A 22,058-nucleotide genomic window follows, 5' to 3' on the forward strand; every position below is an offset into this window, starting at 1 on the left:
CAAAAACATCTCAAACAATGTCATATTTGCATTAAAATTGTCATAATTGAGCGAATGACACTTAATGACAGTTGTCATAAACATGCATAAAACCTTCATATTCATGACATGTGTCATGTCATGATTATGAAGGTGTCATGTCAGTCTTATGCATACCCCTTCAAGTAAAGTGCTACCGAAAGGCTTATCTTTAAATTTTTTATATTACCATAAATATTAACAAAAATACAATTTGCACCGAATGGGGGAAATATTTACAAATATTATTTGTTTATTTTGTTTTGTTTCTAATAAAATTATAAATAAAATAAAATGAAAAGGTTGCAGGTTTAGTCTTAATATTTTATGAGCCTTTATTTTATATATTCATATTCATATTTGCATTTTTACAACCCTGTTAGCAAAATTTGGAATTAAATTAAATTAATTCATAATAAAAAAGTGTCATGTTTGATCTAAATATTATATTATCTGTTCATATATATATATTTGCATTTTTACAACCCTGTCACCAAAATAAAAAGAAATAAATGAAACACGCTTGCAGGTTTAGCCTATACTGACTTAGCTAGGTCCATATGTTTGAAAAAGCCAAACTGTCTATGTGTAGCCCTATACTTTTGAGTGTAGCATTGCCTCAAGGTTTTTTCTTCCTGATTGTTCAACTCAACTGAGGGAGCCAGTAGCATACAGTTTAATGTTCTTTGAGTTTTGGTGTTCAAAGAAAACACAAACCTAAGGCATATTTGTGTCATTTCTGCTAGCTGTATGGAAATAATTTGCGCCAGAGGGAGTCCCTCAACCCATGTGTGCAGGAAAGAAGATGCATTGATATCTACAGATTTTCTTCAGTATAAAAATAGTTTATGGTGTTGTTATTATTATACATTTTTGCTGTGTAATTGTGTGTGTTTTGTTATGGAGAATCATTTGGATTCAGGCAATGGACTGGATGCTGGTGATGATGTCATCATCTGTCCAGTTTTCAGCAGATTAAGGGCCTCGATGACTAGCTTCTTTACACTCGTTACTGTTACTCGTTACACTCGTTACTCTCTTTGCGTCTAAATCTTTGCCATAAACCTCAGGTCAAGAACTGGCCTTTTAATGTGAAATTAAAACCAACCCCATGTTCTTTCATAATTTGTGTTCCTGGTGTTATGAACTGGTGAACTAGTCTCAGTGTTAGAGCCGCACGATATTGGGGGGGGGGGGGGGCATAATGACATTGCACTATTTTGTTTTTCTTCTGTATTGTGATATGAAAAATACAGGAATTTCCCCCAGTATTTTGACTTTAATATTTATTTGGAAAGAACAAATTGTTGTAGAGTTTGTTTGTTTTTCTTGTCAAATATCCTGTCTCTCTCAGAAATGCATCACATTATGGAAGTAAAATGTGTTGTGAATGGCAATTCACATTGATTTTAACATGAAAATTCCCATTTGAAAGAAAAACAAGGTTACTCATAGCGCTCAGTTCTGCTGTTCTTGAGGTTGTCTTGCTCATATTATTATGATCATTCTCTATCATAGCTCAGCACACACATGAATGCCCAGGCGGTGTGTTTCTCCAGCTTCATTAGCTGATGGGTGTGTGTGGTTGGGCGGGTGTTGGAGTCGATGCTTACAGCAGTCCCATGTGATCAGTTGTAAGACATAATAGGAGGAGCACAGCAGTCTGTGGATTGAAGGGTCCTGTATTTTCGAAGTTCCTGAACTCCCCTCCAGCTGCTCCCTATTTGTGCATGTGCATGATTTGTCCCTGGAGAGTATTTTACCACATAAGGATATATTTTATCTATTGCTCTGGTAAAATCACAAAGGCAATTGGTTATGCTGATTGACGTTGTAAATCCTAGCAGACTATTTTAGACATTCATTTGAAGAGTGGTTAACTGATGCAGGTTGTTCAGTGGCAAGTATTGATGAAGATACATATGTCTAGGGTCATTTTTTGATGACGATTATCCCTTTGCAGGGACCCCTGCCTAAAATATAAATGTTTATTAAAATACGGTGTGACAATATTGAGTGTCATATTGTAAAGACAATATAGAATTAAATAATTGTTCTAAAATTGAATAATTGGCTTTTATATTGTCATTGTGCTGAAATTGTTAATTACTTAACAATTAAGTAATTAATAATTGTTAATTAATTGTTGGGTTAGGGATATTTTCTAGAAAATATTTACTGTTCATTAAAGACAACATATCGGAGAGTAAAAAAGAAATTATCCAAAAAAAAATCAACAGTTCTGTGAATACAATACAATAAAATAATCTTGTGATTACTGGGCAGTCTTTAATAGAAATTAGAAATAAATAGTAATGTTATCAAATTTGGTTAACGTAAAAAAGAAAATACATTGTAAAATATGTATGTAAAAGAAACTGTTTTTAAAATTGTAATAATTTTTCCCAATATTACTGTTTTTACTGTATTTTTTATGAGTAGACTTCAGAAGATTTAAATAGTTTTAAATAGTCAGAAGAAATAAAGACTTTTAAATAGTGTGTGTTTGTGTGTGTGTGTATATATAGAGAGAGATAGAGAATTATAATTATTTTTAAATAGAACAACTTTTAATTTAAGTGAACTTGAAACAATCTTCACATAAACCTATAATAAATGTCTAATTTAGCTGTCCCCTTAATATATCGTTTTATATATATATATATATATATATATATATATATATATATATATATATAATTTTTAGTGTTTAAACAGCAGCAGGTTTATTAGGCTTCCGTCACTTTAGGACCTGATGCACCTGGTGATGTGGATCTGACACACATCTCTCACAACTCTTTACGTTCATTTAACAGTTTTTAACTAATTTAAGACTGTTTACAAGGATACTCAACAAAACGGGAATTTTTAAGTAATTTTGTGTGCTTTTGTCCGTTCAAGCGTGAAAGAGAACTCTGAAAGAAAACCGACTGAAGTGGCATTCTGTATAATGTGTCTTAATATTTAAGTCTATGACTGGATCATTATTGCTTCGGATTATTTTATGTTGTGTTATGTGCTGTGATGTGTTTCTAGCATGTTACAATATATGTTTGGCAACAGTTCTTCAAAGCCTAGTTGATGAAGTGTGTAGCTTTCCTCTTAAACAACCATGTAGGAAGACCTAACATGGCCATATTCCAGGATGTCAAGATGCATCAGGCTCAAATTGTGAAAGAATGGTTGGGAGGGAGCATGAAGAATCATTTTCACACATGAAAATGTCAATGAAAGTCCAGTCCTTAAATTCATTGAAAATCTTTGGGATGTGCTAGAGTAGACTTTACAGCGTGCTTTACAGCATATTTCCATTTCCTCATGGAAATATTTCCATCAAGAGGTGCATACATTTTTTGTTAAGATCTTGTTTTGACAATAAATATTCCTTGTATTGTCTATTTTTCACGTTAATGTGGCCATGGTAGGTTTTCCTACATGGTTGTTTAAGAAATTAAAAGCTCAATTAGGGTTAAAGAACTGTTGCCAATATACTGTACACCACATATTTGCACCAATGCTAAATTTCCTTTATATAATAATCATTATGTTCACATTACTTCAATGAGCTCATTGTATCTGCCTAAAATGTATTTGTGATGTTAGCTAACTGATTTGTATGTACATTTCTGAAATACATAACTTGGACACAGTCATCTCTGATAACAGATCACTCTAAATTGTAATGTAGACACATGCATTTACTGTAAAGCTGCTTTGAAACAGTATTGTGAAAAACGCTATACAAATATATGTGAATTAAATATAACATGCTAGAAGCATAATAATCACAGCAATAGTGTGTGTGTGTGTGTGTGTGTGTGTGTGTGTGTGTGTGTGTGTGTGTACGTGTACACTCATCTAAAGGATTACTAGGAACACCTGTTCAATTTCTCATTAATGCAATTATCTAATCAACCAATCACATGGCAGTTGCTTCAATGCATTTAGGGGTGTGGTCCTGGTCAAGACAATCTCCTGAACTCCAAACTGAATGTCAGAATGGGAAAGAAATGTGATTTTAAGCAATTTTGAGCGTGGCATGGTTGTTGGTGCCAGGCGGGCCGGTCTGAGTATTTCACAATCTGCTCAGTTACTGGGATTTTCACGCACAACCATTTCTAGGGTTTACAAAGAATGGTGTGAAAAGGGAAAAACATCCAGTATGCAGCAGTCCTGTGGGCGAAAATGCCTTGTTGATGCTAGAGGTCAGAGGAGAATGGGCCGACTGATTCAAGCTGATAGAAGAGCAACTTTGACTGAAATAACCACTCGTTACAACCGAGGTATGCAGCAAAGCATTTGTGAAGCCACAACACGCACAACCTTGAGGCGGATGGGCTACAACAGCAGAAGACCCCACCGGGTACCACTCATCTCCACTACAAATAGGAAAAATAGGCTACAATTTGCAAGAGCTCACCAAAATTGGACAGTTGAAGACTGGAAAAATGTTGCCTGGTCTGATGAGTCTCTATATCTGTTTAGACATTCAGATGGTAGAGTCAGAATTTGGCGTAAACAGAATGAGAACATGGATCCATCATGCCTTGTTACCACTGTGCAGGCTGGTGGTGGTGGTGTAATGGTGTGGGGGATGTTTTCTTGACACACTTTAGGCCCCTTAGTGCCAATTGGGCATCGTTTAAATGCCACGGCCTACCTGAGCATTGTTTCTGACCATGTCCATCCCTTTATGGCCACCATGTACCCATCCTCTGATGGCTACTTCCAGCAGGATAATGCACCATGTCACAAAGCTCGAATCATTTCAAATTGGTTTCTTGAACATGACAATGAGTTCACTGTACTAAAATGGCCCCCACAGTCACCAAATCTCAACCTAATAGAGCATCTTTGGGATGTGGTGGAACGGGAGCTTCGTGCCCTGGATGTGCATCCCACTTATCTCCATCAACTGCAAGATGCTATCCTATCAATATGGGCCAACATTTCTAAAGAATGCTTTCAGCACCTTGTTGAATCAATGCCACGTAGAATTAAGGCAGTTCTGAAGGCGAAAGGGGGTCAAACACAGTATTAATATGGTGTGCCTAATAATCCTTTAGGTGAGTGTATACTATATATATATATATATATATATTCTCATTTGATTTGTCATATACCAAGACCGAGGGTGTATGGGTTTGAAACGGAGACCCTAGCAGAGTTTGGCAGCTGTCCACCTATATCAGTTTCAGTAAGGTCACCAGTAATCACTTACTTAAGGCTACTTTGCAGCAGCCGTTTTGCTTTACCAGGAATCTTTAGGTAATTATCTGAGGACTGTTCTGGCTACAGTGGTAGCCAGGTGCCACTCCACTTTAGTCTAAAAATTCTGTGAGGGGGGTCGGTACCGCCACAGATGACTGGGCCTCTGTGTGTTTGTTGTGCAAATGCTCTGCCATTTTTAAAAGCAAAAGCCGAACATGAGTTAATCATGGACACCACCTGCCGGATTCAGCTTGCAATCCCATTAAAGCTAAATCCTTCCTATACAGTGAAAGAGAGATTGTATTGGGCTTAGATTAGCACGTACAGAAAACTTGCCATCCTGGCACTCGTACGGATGCCGAGAACGCTCTGCGGTTCGGATCTCTCCGTGGTGTGGGCCAAGGTCAGCCTCGAGACATTTGCTTTTTAGGAACGTGTACGGGAGATTGATGCCGCTTCATGCCAGCTGCCGTTTGAAGGCACAACAGTAAGTCAGCAACACTTATTTACCATAATCCACATAAAAAGAGTAGATTGAAGTTTATCTTAGGTTAGACGGTACCAAGATACAAGCATAAAAGCAGCAAAAGTTTATGATTCAGACGGGAGTTGAGGAGCCCTCAGATTTGAGATTTGAATTCGAGAATAGCAGATAACTCTTTTGAAGTGTTAATGCTACAGGTACCAAAAAAAGTTTAGATTGGGCTTGTAAACTGAAGATAATTATTTTTGTGGTTGTTGTTAGTACATTAGAGGTCAAAAGAACACACAGGGTCAAAAGTCATTGACAACATGGCAGACAACGTATGTCCGGAAATGCATTTATACTCCTTCATGCCTACAGAATGAGCTCATTAATGGTCAAAAAGTTCTTCATCGAATTCCGTACACACTATGAAAGTAGGAGAATGTGTGGTTGTAGTGACAGAGAATTAATATAACAATAAAATGAATAAAAATGTAGAATTATTTATTTGTTTTATTTTTTATCAGTCTGGTTATGCTTATGTTTTAAATATAACTATTTATATTAAAAAAAGTAAAGTATTGTGTTATATTGAAAAGACAATAAACAATTGCTTCCTAAATTAAATCTTTATTTACATTTGAATATAAAAATGATTTTTTTTTAACTTATTTTACTTATTATATTATATTATGTTTATTTTATTTTTATTTTATACATTTTCAATCTAGTTCGTTTTAGCTTGTTTTCTCTCTTTCTATCTCACGTTTTTGTTTATTTTTTGGCTCTGTGAAAAAAACAGTGACCTTGCAGCTTGGTAAAAAAAAACAAAAAAAACAGAGAAACAGGACACAGTCTCTTTGCATGGGGCAAGAGCACCGAGACGCCACCTTCAACAGAAAGCACAGAGGGAGAAAGACAGAGAGGGCAAGGGAGGGAGAGGGATGAGTGCAGGGGGGAGGGGTTGAGAAGAGCAGAGAGAGAGAGTGACGTGGAGAGACGGGGAAAACGAGAAGGCGTTTAAGGGACAGGAGGGAGGCAAACGGCCCAGTGGAGTGCATCGTCACGCTGGGTGAGAAGAGGTCCGACGGCCATAACAATGCAGGATTTTCTTGCTCAGGGACGACTGAGTTTATCCTCCGCTGCTTAAGTTAGAGAGCAGACCTCCAGATGCTGCTGTTTGCATGTTATTTGTTGCCAGCCAGGCTGCGGATGGAGTGAGAGGTACGTTCGTGTGTGTGTGTGTGTGTGTGTGTGTGTGTGTGTGTGTGTGTGTGCTAGAGCAGCATGCAGGTGTCTGGCAAAGATGACTGCAGCAGCTGTTAAGGCATGCAGCACTCTCTCCCTCTCTTTCTTTCTCTCTGTTCCGTAGTCTGATGTCATTCTGACTGATGCGGACTACCTGGAGGACAACGGTTTGTTTGCTTACTAAGCCAAACTGACTATATAAAACTTTCGGATGATGAAAATCTGATGACTTCCACAGTTTGACGGCGTTTCTTGCCGTAACTTTGTGCCTTTGCTGATGGAGCACTGTGAGCGAGCATTGATCTTGGTGCTTGTTTGTTATGTTCGTCCATTAGGATGGTGACATTGAAGCAGAAACAACTGACGCAAACACATTTGACTAGATCATAAAGTAGATTGGCTTGCCTACGACCATTAAAGGAATTAAATGCAAGAGTAAATGGAAAAATTACATCCTTGCGCTAGATGTTCCTCACTGTTTTCTTTCTGTTTTATATTTATGTATAGCAATAGCAGACTTATGTTCATACATATCCTGACATCAAGCTGTTTGTTCTGATTTTTGCTGTGCCCCCGGTATTTTCTGGTGTTTTGGCTGCGGTGGGTATCCTTGGGAGGTGGATTTTCAGTTTGGGGCAAGATTATGCAGCATTAAGCTGTTTTGTATCAGATAATGCAGCAATAATCATTCTTTTTGGTTATGAATTCAGCTAGACTTATCTGAGCAGGTGGTGTTTTTGCACTCACATGTGTGTCAGCTAAACTATCTTTGGATCTGCTGATGTAATTAGATACTAAATTTAGTCACATACTTGAAATATGTGATCATGTGGGGTAGAACCAGTAGTATTTTCAACATAACATAAACTGATACTCTGCTTTCATATTGTAGGTATGTACCATAGGCTATATCGGCACCATACCTGATGATTTCAGAGGGGGCTTTTTATATTGCATGTCTATTGTAATTCTATATTATACTCCATGTTGGATGTTTATTTTGCCATGCTCATTTACAACCATTTTTCATGTTGTGCATTATAATGTTGTAATGCCTAAAATCACTTGTAACATTCACAATGATTTTTTTTTTAAATTTGTTTATTTTTATGCCAGCTAAATGTTTCTGGCCACAACACAAAAAAAGCTGATATTTCAGCGATAACAGGTACTCCATATATTAGCTTGCAATAATATATATTGGGTATATATTATATATACCCTATATAATATATAGAGCTTTAGATTTGCTTGAAATAATTGAGGGCACTTAAAGGGATAGTTAACCCAAACATTTGAATTGTCATCTTTTACAGAATTTTGTTCCAAACCTGACTTTCTTTCCTCTGTGGAAGACAAAAGAAAAGTCTCACACGGCATCTGAAATCGAAAATTTGCCTACTATATAGTATGATAAAAACAGTCCGCCAACAGAATAGTTTGTCCGAATACGTTGTATTCAAAAAACAGTAGGCGAAAAGTACCCGGATGACCTACAACTTCCATGAAGGCATGAGGCAGAGTATTTCAATTTTGTGGTGAGCCATCCCTCTAATGTCTATGCTGGTTATGCCTATATTTGTGACTACAGATCAAGCTCAAACAGGCCAAAATATGTTGTTTCTACTGTGGTATTAATAACAGCTGTGCATGTGTTTAGTCATCCAACCCTACATGACTCATCAAGAATATTTCAGACCTCTTCCAAGGTTTACACAGTCATCTTCGCACACATTTACCAAAAAACAAGGACGAATCACACAGCATAATAATATGCGGTATGATACTAATGGTCCCAGTTTCTTCGGTCACTGTGCAGTTGAGCCGAACAGATCCTGACAGTCATGTGGTCTGAATGATCTCTCCGGGCACTGATGTGTTGGTGAGTTTGACATTGGGGTTTGATTCTCCCATGTGCGATCTTGCCGTTATTATGGCTGCTCTCCTCGAGGGATTCACAGGGCCATAACAAAACAAGTCTATTTCTGTCAAACAGCTCCAGCTGTGTCAAGGGGATTGCTGGTGTGATGTGGGTGTGGGAATGTGACAGCGATGGTGGCTATCAGATTGGGTGCGTTGGCGGTTTCAGGTTGGTTGACGTGGTTCTCGGAAACAGAGATCTGTAATTCTGTTATTCCAGATTATGATCACAGATCCACTGATAAAACCATATGAAATATATCATCAGACATTGTTGTTAAACATAATATGGAAAGCTGGCAGTAATCCTAAAGCACTGTGGGTGGCAAATAATAACTTTTTAGAAATAGACTATGACGACTGAAACAAACTGCTTATCATGTAAAGAATCTAAAAGCTGTATATTCTGCAGCTGTTATCCAATTTGCATTGTGCAAATATTATTTAAATGAATGCATTTTTTGACACCTTGTGATGGCTAACACCCCAGCTGTCTTGGTACTTTAAATAACTGGCTGAAATATATAAATAAAATAACTTTCAAAATTGAGGTCAAGCTAATTAAAATTCAGCTCTGTCCTCTGTCAGCAGATGAGATATCAAGTCAGTTCTTTCCTTTTGGTTGAAAATAAATGTTAAATCTTTGATTATGATTGCATTTCATGGGGCCCGAGGAACGTTTGATGCACCCGAATTTGTCCTGTCTTTTGAAATGCTGCAGGACTTGTCTTTTATATTAGTATTCAGAACGTAAGTTCGAAATCATTGGCCATGAAATATTGCAAAGCCAAGCTGATGCAGTAAGAAGCAGTGGTATTCTCATCCAAATCTGCTGTGTCATGTTGGGAGCCTCTGAGGACAGATCGTAGGGAATGAGACACGATTTTATATTTACCACGAATGATCGAGAACTGGATTTGATAATTTGATGTAACGTATTACAAGTAACGTGAGTTACATAATCAGATTACCTTTCCATGTAATGAGTTGGGCAATGCTTTTAAATTTACAACAAAATATGTGAGTTACTTTTTTAAATAAGAAACACAAGTTACTTAGTTTTCCCATGTGACTGACACCTTCTCCGGTCCCCATGTTGAGAGAAATCGGGAGACACACATAAACCGCTGGCCTTAGGCCATCCCACATATACACTGCCGTTCAAAAGTTTAATGATTAATTAATGCGAGTGGTTAGTGAATGGCACTGAAATACAATGGAAAAAAAGTAATGCAGCTGTTTAGTTAATTTGCCTCAGTGTGTTTCTGTTCAGTGGTATGATCTATTTTTGCTTTAGTGCTTATTGAAGCCACCTGTCTGGTCAGCTCTGGTGTAGTGATTCATTCTCCATATCCACACAAAACTTTCCATGATAATCACAAGATAATCCTTGTTGGAAAATAGTTTATTTGGTTTATATAACAATTCGAGCAGCACTGTTATACATTTCAACCCTTCTATTTTGGTACAAATATGCAAAGCTAGATAGTTATCTTTATAATCTGAACAACAGCACACTGCAGTATACTGCATGCTGCAGTATTCACTGTTGTAGTCCGCTCCAAGTAAACAGCCTCTTAACATTCTTTTTGTTATTTAGCGAAGCCCCGTGTTTATAGACGATGTCAAGTTCGTTTGTAATTTGTTGCGGTGGGTTCATTCGATCTGCAGCAGGCTCTGTGATAATTGCCGCTTGGCTCCCTTAGCTGAGTCTGCCGGTTCCTCCAGAAGAAAAAAAAGTTCCCAGGAATCCGGTGGAGAAGAATGCAGCGCCCGTGTTTGTCGTAACAACAAGGTGTAGGATGATGAAGGGTTGTTTGGGTTTGAGGTTTGCAGGACTTGCTAATCACCACCTGGCCATCTTTCAGCAGGAGCGTAAGTAAAGGCATATGGAGGTAGTGTGCATGTTTGCCTCTTTCTTTACAAGGCAGCAACATTTCACTGGAACTGCATTTTTGGCCGAGTCTTTGAAAACAGGAGAATGGGATGAAGTGACCTTTGGAAGTGACCTCACTTCCTCTCTGAGCTGCAATAATAAAGAGCTCGTTTCCCTAGACAGAACACAAATCAGTGAAAGATACTAAATCACTTCCAGGATAACCAAAAATGCCACCACTAGTGTCTAAGGGTATACTTTGATTAAAACAAACTGGTGTGATTGCTCTGTTAGTGCGGTTCAAGTGTGAACGCTGCCATCCAAACCCTGAACAAGCAGAGACCCACATTTTCAGGGCCAATGCCAATGCACGCTTCCAAATGAACTCTGGTGCGGTTCGGCTGAAATATGAACGCAAGGACCAAAGAGGTCAAAACTGGACGAAGTGTCACAAAATGCGACCCTAAGAAGGACAGAATGCTCAAGCATGCCTGGTTCTTCTCAACGTAAGACCTACGTTTCCCATTACTGATCAATACAGGTGTCGGAACGCTTTGCAGAAGACCTGTTTTGTCTCCTTTACACATTTTATAAGCTGTTTGGGAGTTCTCAGCTGGTAAAAATTCCACCATATCTACACACATACAATGAGCACATTTAGCCCAGCACAAAGCATTGTTTTGGATGTTCGCTTAATTCCATCACAAAAAAATATTCCTAGGTCATGAAAGCTGTTTTTTGTTTTCTCTAGGGTCAATGTTAAAAATGACCGTGTGAACGCTAAGCGAACCAGGACTGAATGTATAATTTTCTTTTTTGGTCCAGATCAAAAGAACCAAGAGAACCTAACTAAGTTACACACATCAGCTTTATTTTCTACTTGGATATTGAGTCATTAAATCTGTGCCAAGCTCTGAAAGATTTCAAAAGTGAGTTTTAGAGGAATGGCCTCTGTGTGACCAATGGAAACACATCACTGTTTAAGTGCACAAAACTGAAAGCTGCTTTATGGGATGAGGCATAGACAGAGTTGCAGTGTTAGCACTGCAGATGTTTGACTGTAGGGTGTGTGTGTGTGTGTGTGCATGTGCCAGCATGTGCTGCCTTACATGTGGAGTTAAAGATTCTAGGTAGCTGAAGGGAAGGGAGGGACAGAGTGAAGCAGTGCTGCGGTTTGCTGGTTACGTCAGCTCTGACTGGCTGCATTATCCCAGCAGCGCATCACCTTATCGTAAGATCCTCTGACACGCTATTCTGAGGAAATTCTGCATAAACAATTACTTGCCACATAAAAAGGTTAGAGTCTGTGTGCGTATAAATGGTTTTTATTTCTTGCTGTTAAAGGGGTCCTATTATGCGCTTTTACAACGTTTTTTGGGGTGTACTAGAAAATGTTTTCATGCTTGATTGTTAAAAAAATGCATTATTTTTCACATATTTTACATTATTACAGATCCTCTCTCCCCAGTCTGGTTGAACGTGCCGATTGATTGGTTAGCTCGCTGGCCCAGTGTGTTTAGCGCGTGTTCGGGAAATGTCCCGCCCCTTCATAACCGCAAGCACTACTCAGATGTAAATATTAACGATGGCTTCGATTTCAAACCATTTCGAGCCCGATTCAGACCCTGACAATGTTAACGAACAAGAGGATCGTGCTGAACGGATTTCAAGCACGGACTTAGCAAGCACGAATTTCACAGGATGTGGATATTCAGACCAGCCATTTGTTGTAGTCCTTAAAAAGCGATTTCTGTAAAAGAAAATATGTCCCTTTGCATTGAACTGTAAGCGTCTTTGCAGATGTTGTTTATGCCTAAAACAGCAACATTACGCACTAACTAAAGTTAATAAAGTGAAATCATAATCAAGGACCCCTTAAAATTACATTTTTTAATTAAGTTTTCCGCAGACCCTCCAGCACCACATTTATAGAAAAGCAATATTTAATAAGATGGAGCTCTTCAAATATTGTGCTCACGCAATGTTTATACTGCCGTTCTTTACGTTGCTTTTTCTTTAACTGTCATGACAAATCATGCTATTAATACCTTAAGGGCATATAATTATTGGGTTCTCATTAATTTGAATCACATAGTTCGTTTCTTCCACCTTGTTCAAGCCTGACGAGAAATGGTCCGATTATCATCAGAAGGGTGTCACGCCCAGTTATGTATATATGGACTTCAGTGGCTTAAGTTTGGTAACATGCTGTCAACATGAGGGGAATGTTTGGGAGAAAATCTGCCTTCCTTCAGTCAAGCTTGTAAAGTCAAGTCAAGTCAAGTCACATTTATTTATATAGCGCTTTTCACAATACAGATTGCATCAAAGCAGCTTCACAGTGATAACATGAAAGTAGTACAACACAGTTCAATAATATTGTTGAATATTAAATATCCCCAACTAAGCAAGCCAAAAGCAAGGCGACAGTGGCAAGGAACCAAAACTCCATCAGATTGGATGGAGAAAAAAACCTTGGGAGAACCCAGGCTAGTCAGGGGCCAGTTCTCCTCTGGCTAACAATCATAGGGTTTTAAAGAAGCTTTACCGTAAGTGCATATCAGAGAGTACCTGGAAAAAATACATTTAGTTAATCATGTAATATTTAGGGGATAACATATCGCCGGCGTTGAGTCGTCTCTTCGCAGGCGTTGAGTCGTCTCTTCACAGGCGTTGGTCTTCTCATCACAGGCGTTGAGGCATCCGAAATCCCCGTGAGAGGCAGGATACCAAACTGGAGCCTACGAACGCCATTTTTCTCGGGACAAGCGTCCCGAGATAACAGCAGAAGGCAGATGGGAAATAATTAGCATAGCTGATGTTCATAATGATTTCCATTACACGGGAGTAGGTGTTAGAAAACCATAATCTCACAACTCTCCGCAACCCAAACTCTCCGCAACCCAACCGCAACCATACGGACCGACCCGTTTGTCTATAAGGCTGTCGAGCCCCACTGGTGCGTTAAGCAGTTTCAGTGGCAAACGGTTCCGTATGGCATAGCAGAGGACTAAAAGGTAAGCATTATGTGAATGCTTGACTAAAGAGACACGTCTTTAGTCTAGTTTTAAACTGTGTCAGCGAGTCAGAGCATCGGACCGTATCGGGAAGGCTATTCCAGAGTTTTGGAGCTAAATGCGAGAATGCCCTCCCTCCTTTCGTGGACTTCGATATCCTAGGAATGACCAGAAGCCTTGAATTTAGTGATCTTAGAGAACGCGGTGGATTGTAGGGCGAAAGAAGGTCCGTTAAGTACATAGGAGCTAAACCATTAAGGGCTTTATAGGTCAGTAGTAGTACTTTGTAATTGATACGGAACTTAATAGGTAACCAGTGCAGAGATGATAAAATCGGTGTTATATGATCATATTTTCTTGATCTAGTAAGAACTCTAGCGGCTGCATTTTGCACTAACTGTAGCTTGTTTATTGAGGATGCAGGACAACCAGCTAATAAAGCATTACAGTAATCTAGTCTCGAGGTCATAAATGCATGAACTAACTTTTCTGCATCAGAAACAGATAGCATGTTACGTAATTTAGCAATGTTTCTAAGGTGGAAAAATGCTGTTCTTGTAACAGATGAAATATGATTTTCGAAAGACAAGTTGCGGTCTAGTATAACACCCAGGTCTTTTACTGTAGTGGAAAAAGTAACAGGGCATCCTTCTATATTAAAGTCGTATTGTAAGAGGTTTTGTGTGTAGTTTTTTGGACCAATAAGTAATACCTCCGTTTTATCTGAATTTAATAGCAGGAAATTACGCGTCATCCAGCATTTTATATCTTTGAGACATTCTGTCAATTTAGATGAGGTAATGTTTTCATCTGGTCGTGATGAAATATATAATTGAGTGTCGTCAGCATAACAGTGGAAATTAATTCCATGTTTTCTTATAATATTACCAAGTGGCAGCATATATATTGAGAATAGCAGAGGGCCTAGCACCGATCCTTGCGGCACTCCGTAGTCTACTGACGTTAACTTTGATATTCCCCCGTGTAAAGAGACAAAATGATAACGTTCAGATAAGTACGATCTAAACCAGCTTAATGCCTGTCCCTGAACACCAGTGTAGTTTTGTAGTCGATCCAAGAGTATTTTATGATCTATAGTGTCGAACGCGGCGCTAAGATCAAGTAGGACTAGTATTGAGATACAGCCTTGGTCAGAAGCTAAGAGTAGATCATTTGTAATTTTAACTAGCGCAGTTTCTGTACTATGATGCGGTCTGAATCCTGACTGGAATTTTTCATAGATATCATTTTCTTGCAAAAAAGAGCACAGTTGAGCGGATACAACTTTTTCTAGTATTTTGGACATAAATGGAAGATTTGAAATGGGTCTGTAATTTGCTAGGTTATTTGGATCTAGTTGCGGTTTCTTAATGAGAGGTTTTATTACTGCCAACTTGAATATTCTTGGCACATGACCTAAGAATAAAGACGAGTTAATAATATTAAGAAGAGGCTCTTCCACTAGAGAGTAAAGAAAGTTAAAAGATTTCTGGGATGGTCAGGATTTGACCCTGAGGCAGAACTGTCATTTTTACACATCCGCTTTCACAGTGGTTTCACCAGGTTATGTTTGTTTTGAGCAGAAGTGGCCACAGTTCAATCTGCAGTCACCTCTCCAAAAAATTCTTAGATAATTAAAAACTATCCAGATATACAGTGTATATATATATTTTTTAATTGCATTATACAGCCTTCACTTATTAATGGCCCATAAGTGTGCTAGTATGATTAGCATGTACATAACACAATGTACTATCCAGATGATGAGCTGTTGGAATTTACGCTGAGTGTGAAACCGCTGCGTGAAGTGACATGATGAACCAATCAGAATCTGATCTTATTAGGAGAGAGATTCTGGGCCAATGAGATTGCACAGTGGGTAGGGCTACTGGGTAAAAAATGGTTAACAAAAGCTCTGATTGAAAGATGGAATAGCTTGTTGTTTTAACAATTCAAGCCTGGTTGTTTGGCATGCACAAACAGTTTTTAAAGGGTGTTTTTGATTAGATTTGACCGTCCACACAACATAAGTATTTCATTTTGCTATAAAACTCCAAATTATTGCTAATAAAAGCAAAGAGGCATTAATAAGAAGTAGGCCCACTCAGATTCTGTGCCAACAGATGTTCATTTATTGAACATTTTGGGTAAGTTGATTACGTAATTTAGCGAGCATGTAGTACCCTGTTTTGTTTATCACATTTTATCATGTTTAAATCAGAGCTACACAGATTTCTTTAGCGCAGAAGGTCCACAGATTACATGCTTTTTAACTTAGCTAACTTAGCTGATGTTGAATATAGAGTAAAGTTGAGGTATGCAGAATAAATAGAAATCTAATGTAGGTCATATTCACAGAACATATGGTTTTTATAGATGCTACGTTTAATTTTTTATTGATGATTTTATAGAGAACTGGTTCTAGATCACTAAAGCAGTGAGCAGCAGAGTTGTGTTGCGTATACGTATCGGTATGCATGGACTGCTCTACACGTCTTCTGAATGCCCCTTGTAAAGGTTACTCTCGACAGCTCCCAGATGTGCTACACTATTTGTGTAACTGCAAATGTTGCCTGAGACCACCTCAGCAGGTAACTCAAGTAAGCTAGTTTGGAATTTATAGAAAAATGTGCGTTTTATAGGAGTTTGTTAACCATTTTCAGCGCACGTTGGTGTGCTTGAATTTTACAGGGATCGGTTTATGTCAAGCTATTATCTTTTATAAGAACGTACTCAACTGGCACTAAAAGTGAAGCATTTTGCCAGGGGTGCCAGAACATACAGGTCAATGCTCTCATCTACTGAATTTGTTTGTTTGTTTTTTTTGTTAAATTGCGGCATAAAGTTCTAATCTGTTCAGATCATGTATTCTGATTTTTGCCACCAGAAATATTTATTCGCATCATAATGAGATATTCAATCATTCCTTGAATTTTTGCTTGCATTAAAATGCAATGTTTCACATCGATTTTCCGTAACACTTTCATTCTTTCATGCAACTGTGGAAGGGCAGCATGTAATGGAATTTCATTGGTATTCATGAACTAAATGGCTGACACAAATTGTGTTGTTTTGTTGTGCCCTGACCTTGAAATTGCGAATTTCGTTCATCAGCAAGAGAAGCTGAATTAGACCACCTGGTCATCTCCGGTCTAGGGTATGTTTCTGATTGGAAATTGTTTAGATAGATATGGAGATATGGTTGTTTATCCAGTTATTACTTGCCACAGTACAAGATGATGATACAATTAGGCAAAGAATCATTCCACCATTTAAAATATTGATTACAAATATGGCTCTTACAAACATTAATGATGGTAACTACAGTTTTTTTTTTTTCCACTGCAGTTTGTTCTACTACAATTAAAGTTGATATTGTGGCTTTATGGTCTGACACTTCATGTGTCATTATTAACATTTTTACCTAAATCAAGCTCAAATGAAGTGACCAGCGAATTTTCGACCAGCGAATGTCAGACATTTGTGTTTTGTCCATCATTAGAATGGCCGCATCAGAGGCAGTAAGTGCATCGCATTGCCTTTTCATCAAATGTTTATAGCTTCTATGTGGGCGCTCAGTTTTTTCTGTCATTTGGGGAAAATCTCAGGTTATAAAAGATGAAGTGCTTCACACAGGCTATTTAAGACAAATACTAGAATAGGACACTCTTCTCTGCTCCTCAAATACATAAAACATTAGCTGTTGTATAGGCTATGTAGTGTTTCTTGAATAAAGAAAACGCTGTACTTGTTCACAACCCGTTCTTTATTTGCACTGCAAACTGTGCGGTACTTTATTCACGATTGAAGCAGGGGTTTGTATGAGTTCTGTAGTTAGAGGATCCAATGCATTTCTGAGATTTAGTCACAAGCTCTTTTTCATAAATATGGAGATGAGGTTTCCGTAAGACAGCAAGGAGGTTATTTACTCCTACTGTAATACTGTAAATTTATAAATTAAATATATATATATTAGTGCTGGGCAACGATTAATCTCAATTAATCGCATCCAAAATAAAAGTTTGTGTTTACATAATATATGTGTGTGTTTTTGTTAAAAAGCACAACCCAGCTTGAGCTTGAAACCGACATCGACCAGGACCACGACCACTTTATTGGCCTGCTCAAGTCAAGCCGAGATGCAGCTGCAGTGCCGACCAACAGCCGGGCCAGCCGAATTTCGGACACCACCAAGGCCCTGATGCAGAGGCGGCGGCAGATGCGCGCTGACAGACCCACACACGTCGAGTACGGCCTGCTGTGCAAGCAGATCCGGCAGCAGCTCAAGACTGACCTCGATCAATACAGACAGAGGCGCCTGCTGGCGACAGCCGAGGACCGCAAGAGCCTGAAAAAATGCAGGCGGGCGATGCAACAGCAGCGCGGCCAAATACCAGCACTGAAGACGGCAGACGGGCAGACGATCAGGACTCGGTCCGGTATTGAGGCCGAGTGCAGGCGCTTCTATAGTGACCTATTCGCCAGCAAGGTTCCCGTCCCCCCACCTAACCTTCAGCTCGACCAGCTGCCGCCCATTCTGCCAGTACTGGAAAGCGAGGTCCGACATGCAGTCGAGCAGGCACAGGCAGACCGGGCGCCCGGCCTGGACGGCGTTAAGATCGATCTACTCAAAGCCGGCGGCCACTCACTTTGGATGGCCATGGCGGCCCGATTCAGCCGCTACATGGCACAATGTCAAATCCCCAAACAGTGGAAGACGGCCAAGACAGTACTGCTGTTCAAGAAGGCGACCGCGAGCTGCTCAGTAACTACCGGCCAATCACATTGCTGTCGGCCGTGTATAAGATCTTCACCAAGGTGCTGCTCAACCGGTTGGCCAAGCAGCTAGACGAACAACAGCCCGTCGAGCAGGCCGGATTTAGATCTGGCTTTAGCACCATGGACCATGTGCAGGTACTGAACCAGCTGCTCGAGCGGGCCAGGGAGTATAAGATGCCGCTGGTCCTGGCCTTCGTCGACCACGAGAAGGCCTTCGACTCGGTCGAGATTAACGCCGTGTTGCTCGCCCTCCAACAACAAGGCATCGGTGACGAGCATCTGGCCCTGCTGCAGGAGCTGACCAGCAACTGCGCCACCACTATCACCCTGTTCGACCGGCCGCTTAGCATCGAGGTCGGCCGCGGGGTCAAGCAGGGAGACACCATCTCGCCCAAGCTTTTCACCGCCTGCCTCGAGCAAATTTTCCGGCAGCTCAACTGGGACGAGGTCGGCATCAACATCAACGGCCGCTGGCTCAATCACCTGCGTTTTGCCGATGACATCGTGCTGATAGGCTGTTTGACGGTCGATGTACAGCAGCGGCTCGACCAGCTCAATCAGGCTGGTGCTCGGTTCGGCCTCAAAATCAATCTGGCCAAAACTAAGTGGATGCGCAACGTCCAGGCGGCCGCCACCACCCTTTATGTCGGCCAGCACCAGCTCCAGCAAGTAGATAGTTATATCTACTTGGGCCAGGAGCTGACCACCGACCACAAGATTGGCCGAGAACTGGCACGACGACGCCGAGCCGCCTGGGTCAGCTTTGGCTCAATTGCCGAGACGGCCACCAACAGAGCCATTGATCCGGACATCAGGGCCACCCTATTCAACAGCACCGTCCTGCCGGCCATGCTATACGGGGCCGAGACCTGGACAACAACGGTGGCCGACCGGCAAAAGCTGGCCGTGACTGAACGCGCAATCGAGCAACGCATGATTGGGGTTAAACAGATCGACCACGTCCGCAACGAGCAGCTGCGGGCCATGACCAGGGTGGCCGACGTGGTGGACCTGGCCAACAAGGCCAAGAAACGCTGGGCCGGGCACCTGATGCGGCAGACAGATGAAAGATGGACGCGAGAAGTCACCGTCTGGTTGCCGATCGACATCAAGCGTCCACGTGGACGTCCTGCAACACGATGGCGTGACTCGCTACGACAAGATCTGGGACAAAATTGGATGGGGCTCGCCCAGAACCGACAGATCTGGGCAGATCGTTGTGGTCTGCGCTGACCACCTTTGGCCGGCGAAGACAGACCTATTCTGGATTCTGGATTCTGGATGTGTGTGTACTATGTATACTATGTAAAAAAAAAAATTAATATATAAAATATTTATATGTATGTATAATATAAATGATGTATAAATATATTTACAGTATATACATGCAAATATTTTTTAAATATATACATGCATATGTATGTCTTTATATACAAAATAATTATACATAGTACACACAAACTTTTATTTTGGATGCGAATAATGGCGATTAATTGTTGCCCAGCACTAATATATATATATATATATACACTCACCGGCCACTTTATTAGGTACCCCATGCTAGTAACGGGTTGGACCCCCTTTTGCCTTCAGAACTGCCTCAATTCTTCGTGGCATAGATTCAACAAGGTGCTGGAAGCGTTCCTCAGGGAGTTTGGTCCATATTGACATGATGGCATCACACAGTTGCCGCAGATTTGTCGGCTGCACATCCATGATGCGAATCTCCCGTTCCACCACATCCCAAAGATGCTCTATTGGGTTGAGATCTGGTGACTGTGGAGGCCATTTTAGTACAGTGAACTCATTGTCATGTTCAAGAAACCAATTTGAAATGATTAGAGCTTTGTGACATGGTGGAAGTAGCCATAAGAGGATGGGTACATGGTGGCCATAAAGGGATGGACATGGTCAGAAACAATGCTCAGGTAGGCCGTGGCATTTAAACGATGCCCAATTGGCACTAAGGGGCCTAAAGTGTGCCAGGAAAACATCCCCCACACCATTACACCACCACCACCAGCCTGCACAGTGGTAACAAGGCATGATGGTTCCATGTTCTCATTCTGTTTACGCCAAATTCTGACTCTAACATCTGAATGTCTCAACAGAAATCGAGACTCATCAGACCAGGCAACATTTTTCCAGTCTTCAACTGTTCAATTTTGGTGAGCTCTTGCAAATTGTAGCCTCTTTTTCCTATTTGTAGTGGAGATGAGTGGTACCCGGTGGAGTCTTCTGCTGTTGTAGCCCATCCGCCTCAAGGTTGTGCGTGTTGTGGCTTCACAAATGCTTTGCTGCATACCTCGGTTGTAACGAGTGATTATTTCAGTCACTGTTGCCCTTCTATCAGCTCGAACCAGTCTGGCCATTCTCCTCTGACCTCTGGCATCAACAAGGCATTTCTGCCCACAGAACTGCCGCTCACTGGATGTTTTTTCTTTTTCGGACCATTCTCTGTAAACCCTAGAGATGGTTGTGCGTGAAAATCCCAGTAGATTAGCAGTTTCTGAAATACTCAGACCAGCCCTTCTGGCACCAACAATCATGCCACGTTCAAAGTCACTCAAATCACCTTTCTTCCCCATACTGATGCTCGGTTTGAACTGCAGGAGATTGTCTTGACCATGTCTACATGCCTAAATGCACTGAGTTGCCGCCATGTGATTGGCTGCTTAGAAATTAAGTGTTAACGAGCAGTTGGACAGGTGTACCTAATAAAGTGGCCGGTGAGTGTATATATATATATAAATATATATATATATATACTGTCGCCATAATTACAATACTATTTTGATCAAAACTATGGTTACCATAATAAAATGTTGTAAGAGTTGTGCTGAATGACATGGAGGAACAGTTCTGAATCATTTTGATAAAAAAAGAGGAAGTTCCACATATCAGGTCTGTGATCCCTTATAAAACACATTTTTTAAGAGATGAATTGGTATCAAAGTTTTCCTGAGCGCTGAAATTGAAAACACTCCAGCCCTTCTCACGTTCCATACCGCATTCTTACGCACTGAGTATTGCGCCTTGAAGTTCTTACAAAGGTCCTTGTGTGAAACTTCCCACATGTGCGAGTGAAATCGATCGTTTGATCTGCTGCACGTTATGAGCCCTGGGATCGCTCTAGAATAGATGACCATATAAATTTCTCGCGCACTGACGCAGGACATTATTGTTAAGAAATATTCCGTGTCATCTCCTTTGTATGAACACAGAGAAATGAAAACGATTCATCTCTTTTTGTATTAGAAATTCACAGAAGATTTAACAAAGGCTCAGATGGCCCACCTGTATAAGATTTATTCATATCCAAGTGTCTGTTTTAGAAATTGATTTTCTTTTTGCAGGTAAAAAATAGTCTTTTTCATAATTCCTCATAATAGTGTTTAGTAAAGCTAGATAAATGAGATTTTATTTTAATATTTTCTCTTTTCAAGTTTAATTTCAAGGTCAAGTCTATATCATTTTTATTAAGTTTTAGTTCTTAGTTTTAGTGATGAAAAGTAATAAAAAC

The 22,058-nt window shown here is 40.1% G+C and overlaps 1 protein-coding gene across 8 annotated transcripts in view; it reads left to right on the forward strand.

Moving 5' to 3' along the window:
* Window positions 1-22,058, forward strand: part of iqsec1b (IQ motif and Sec7 domain ArfGEF 1b) — a 207,610-nt gene that overhangs the window by 146,489 nt on the left and 39,063 nt on the right. Inside the window, exon 1 of one of the 8 annotated variants that reach the window (XM_056251417.1) lies at window positions 5,602-5,716. The exons of 6 other annotated variants lie outside the window; for them this stretch is intronic. In XM_056251417.1, the coding sequence (XP_056107392.1) occupies window positions 5,679-5,716 (38 nt within the window). In that variant the 5' untranslated portion in view covers window positions 5,602-5,678. Of the gene's footprint in view, window positions 1-5,601; window positions 5,717-6,748; window positions 6,768-22,058 lie in introns of those variants that run through there. One more of the 8 variants, XM_056251421.1, reaches the window with a different exon arrangement.

The sequence above is a fragment of the Rhinichthys klamathensis genome, unplaced genomic scaffold, assembly GCF_029890125.1.
Source record: "Rhinichthys klamathensis goyatoka isolate OS25496 unplaced genomic scaffold, OSU_Roscu_1.1 h1tg000082l_1, whole genome shotgun sequence".
In the NCBI taxonomy this organism is placed as follows: Eukaryota; Metazoa; Chordata; class Actinopteri; order Cypriniformes; family Leuciscidae; genus Rhinichthys; species Rhinichthys klamathensis.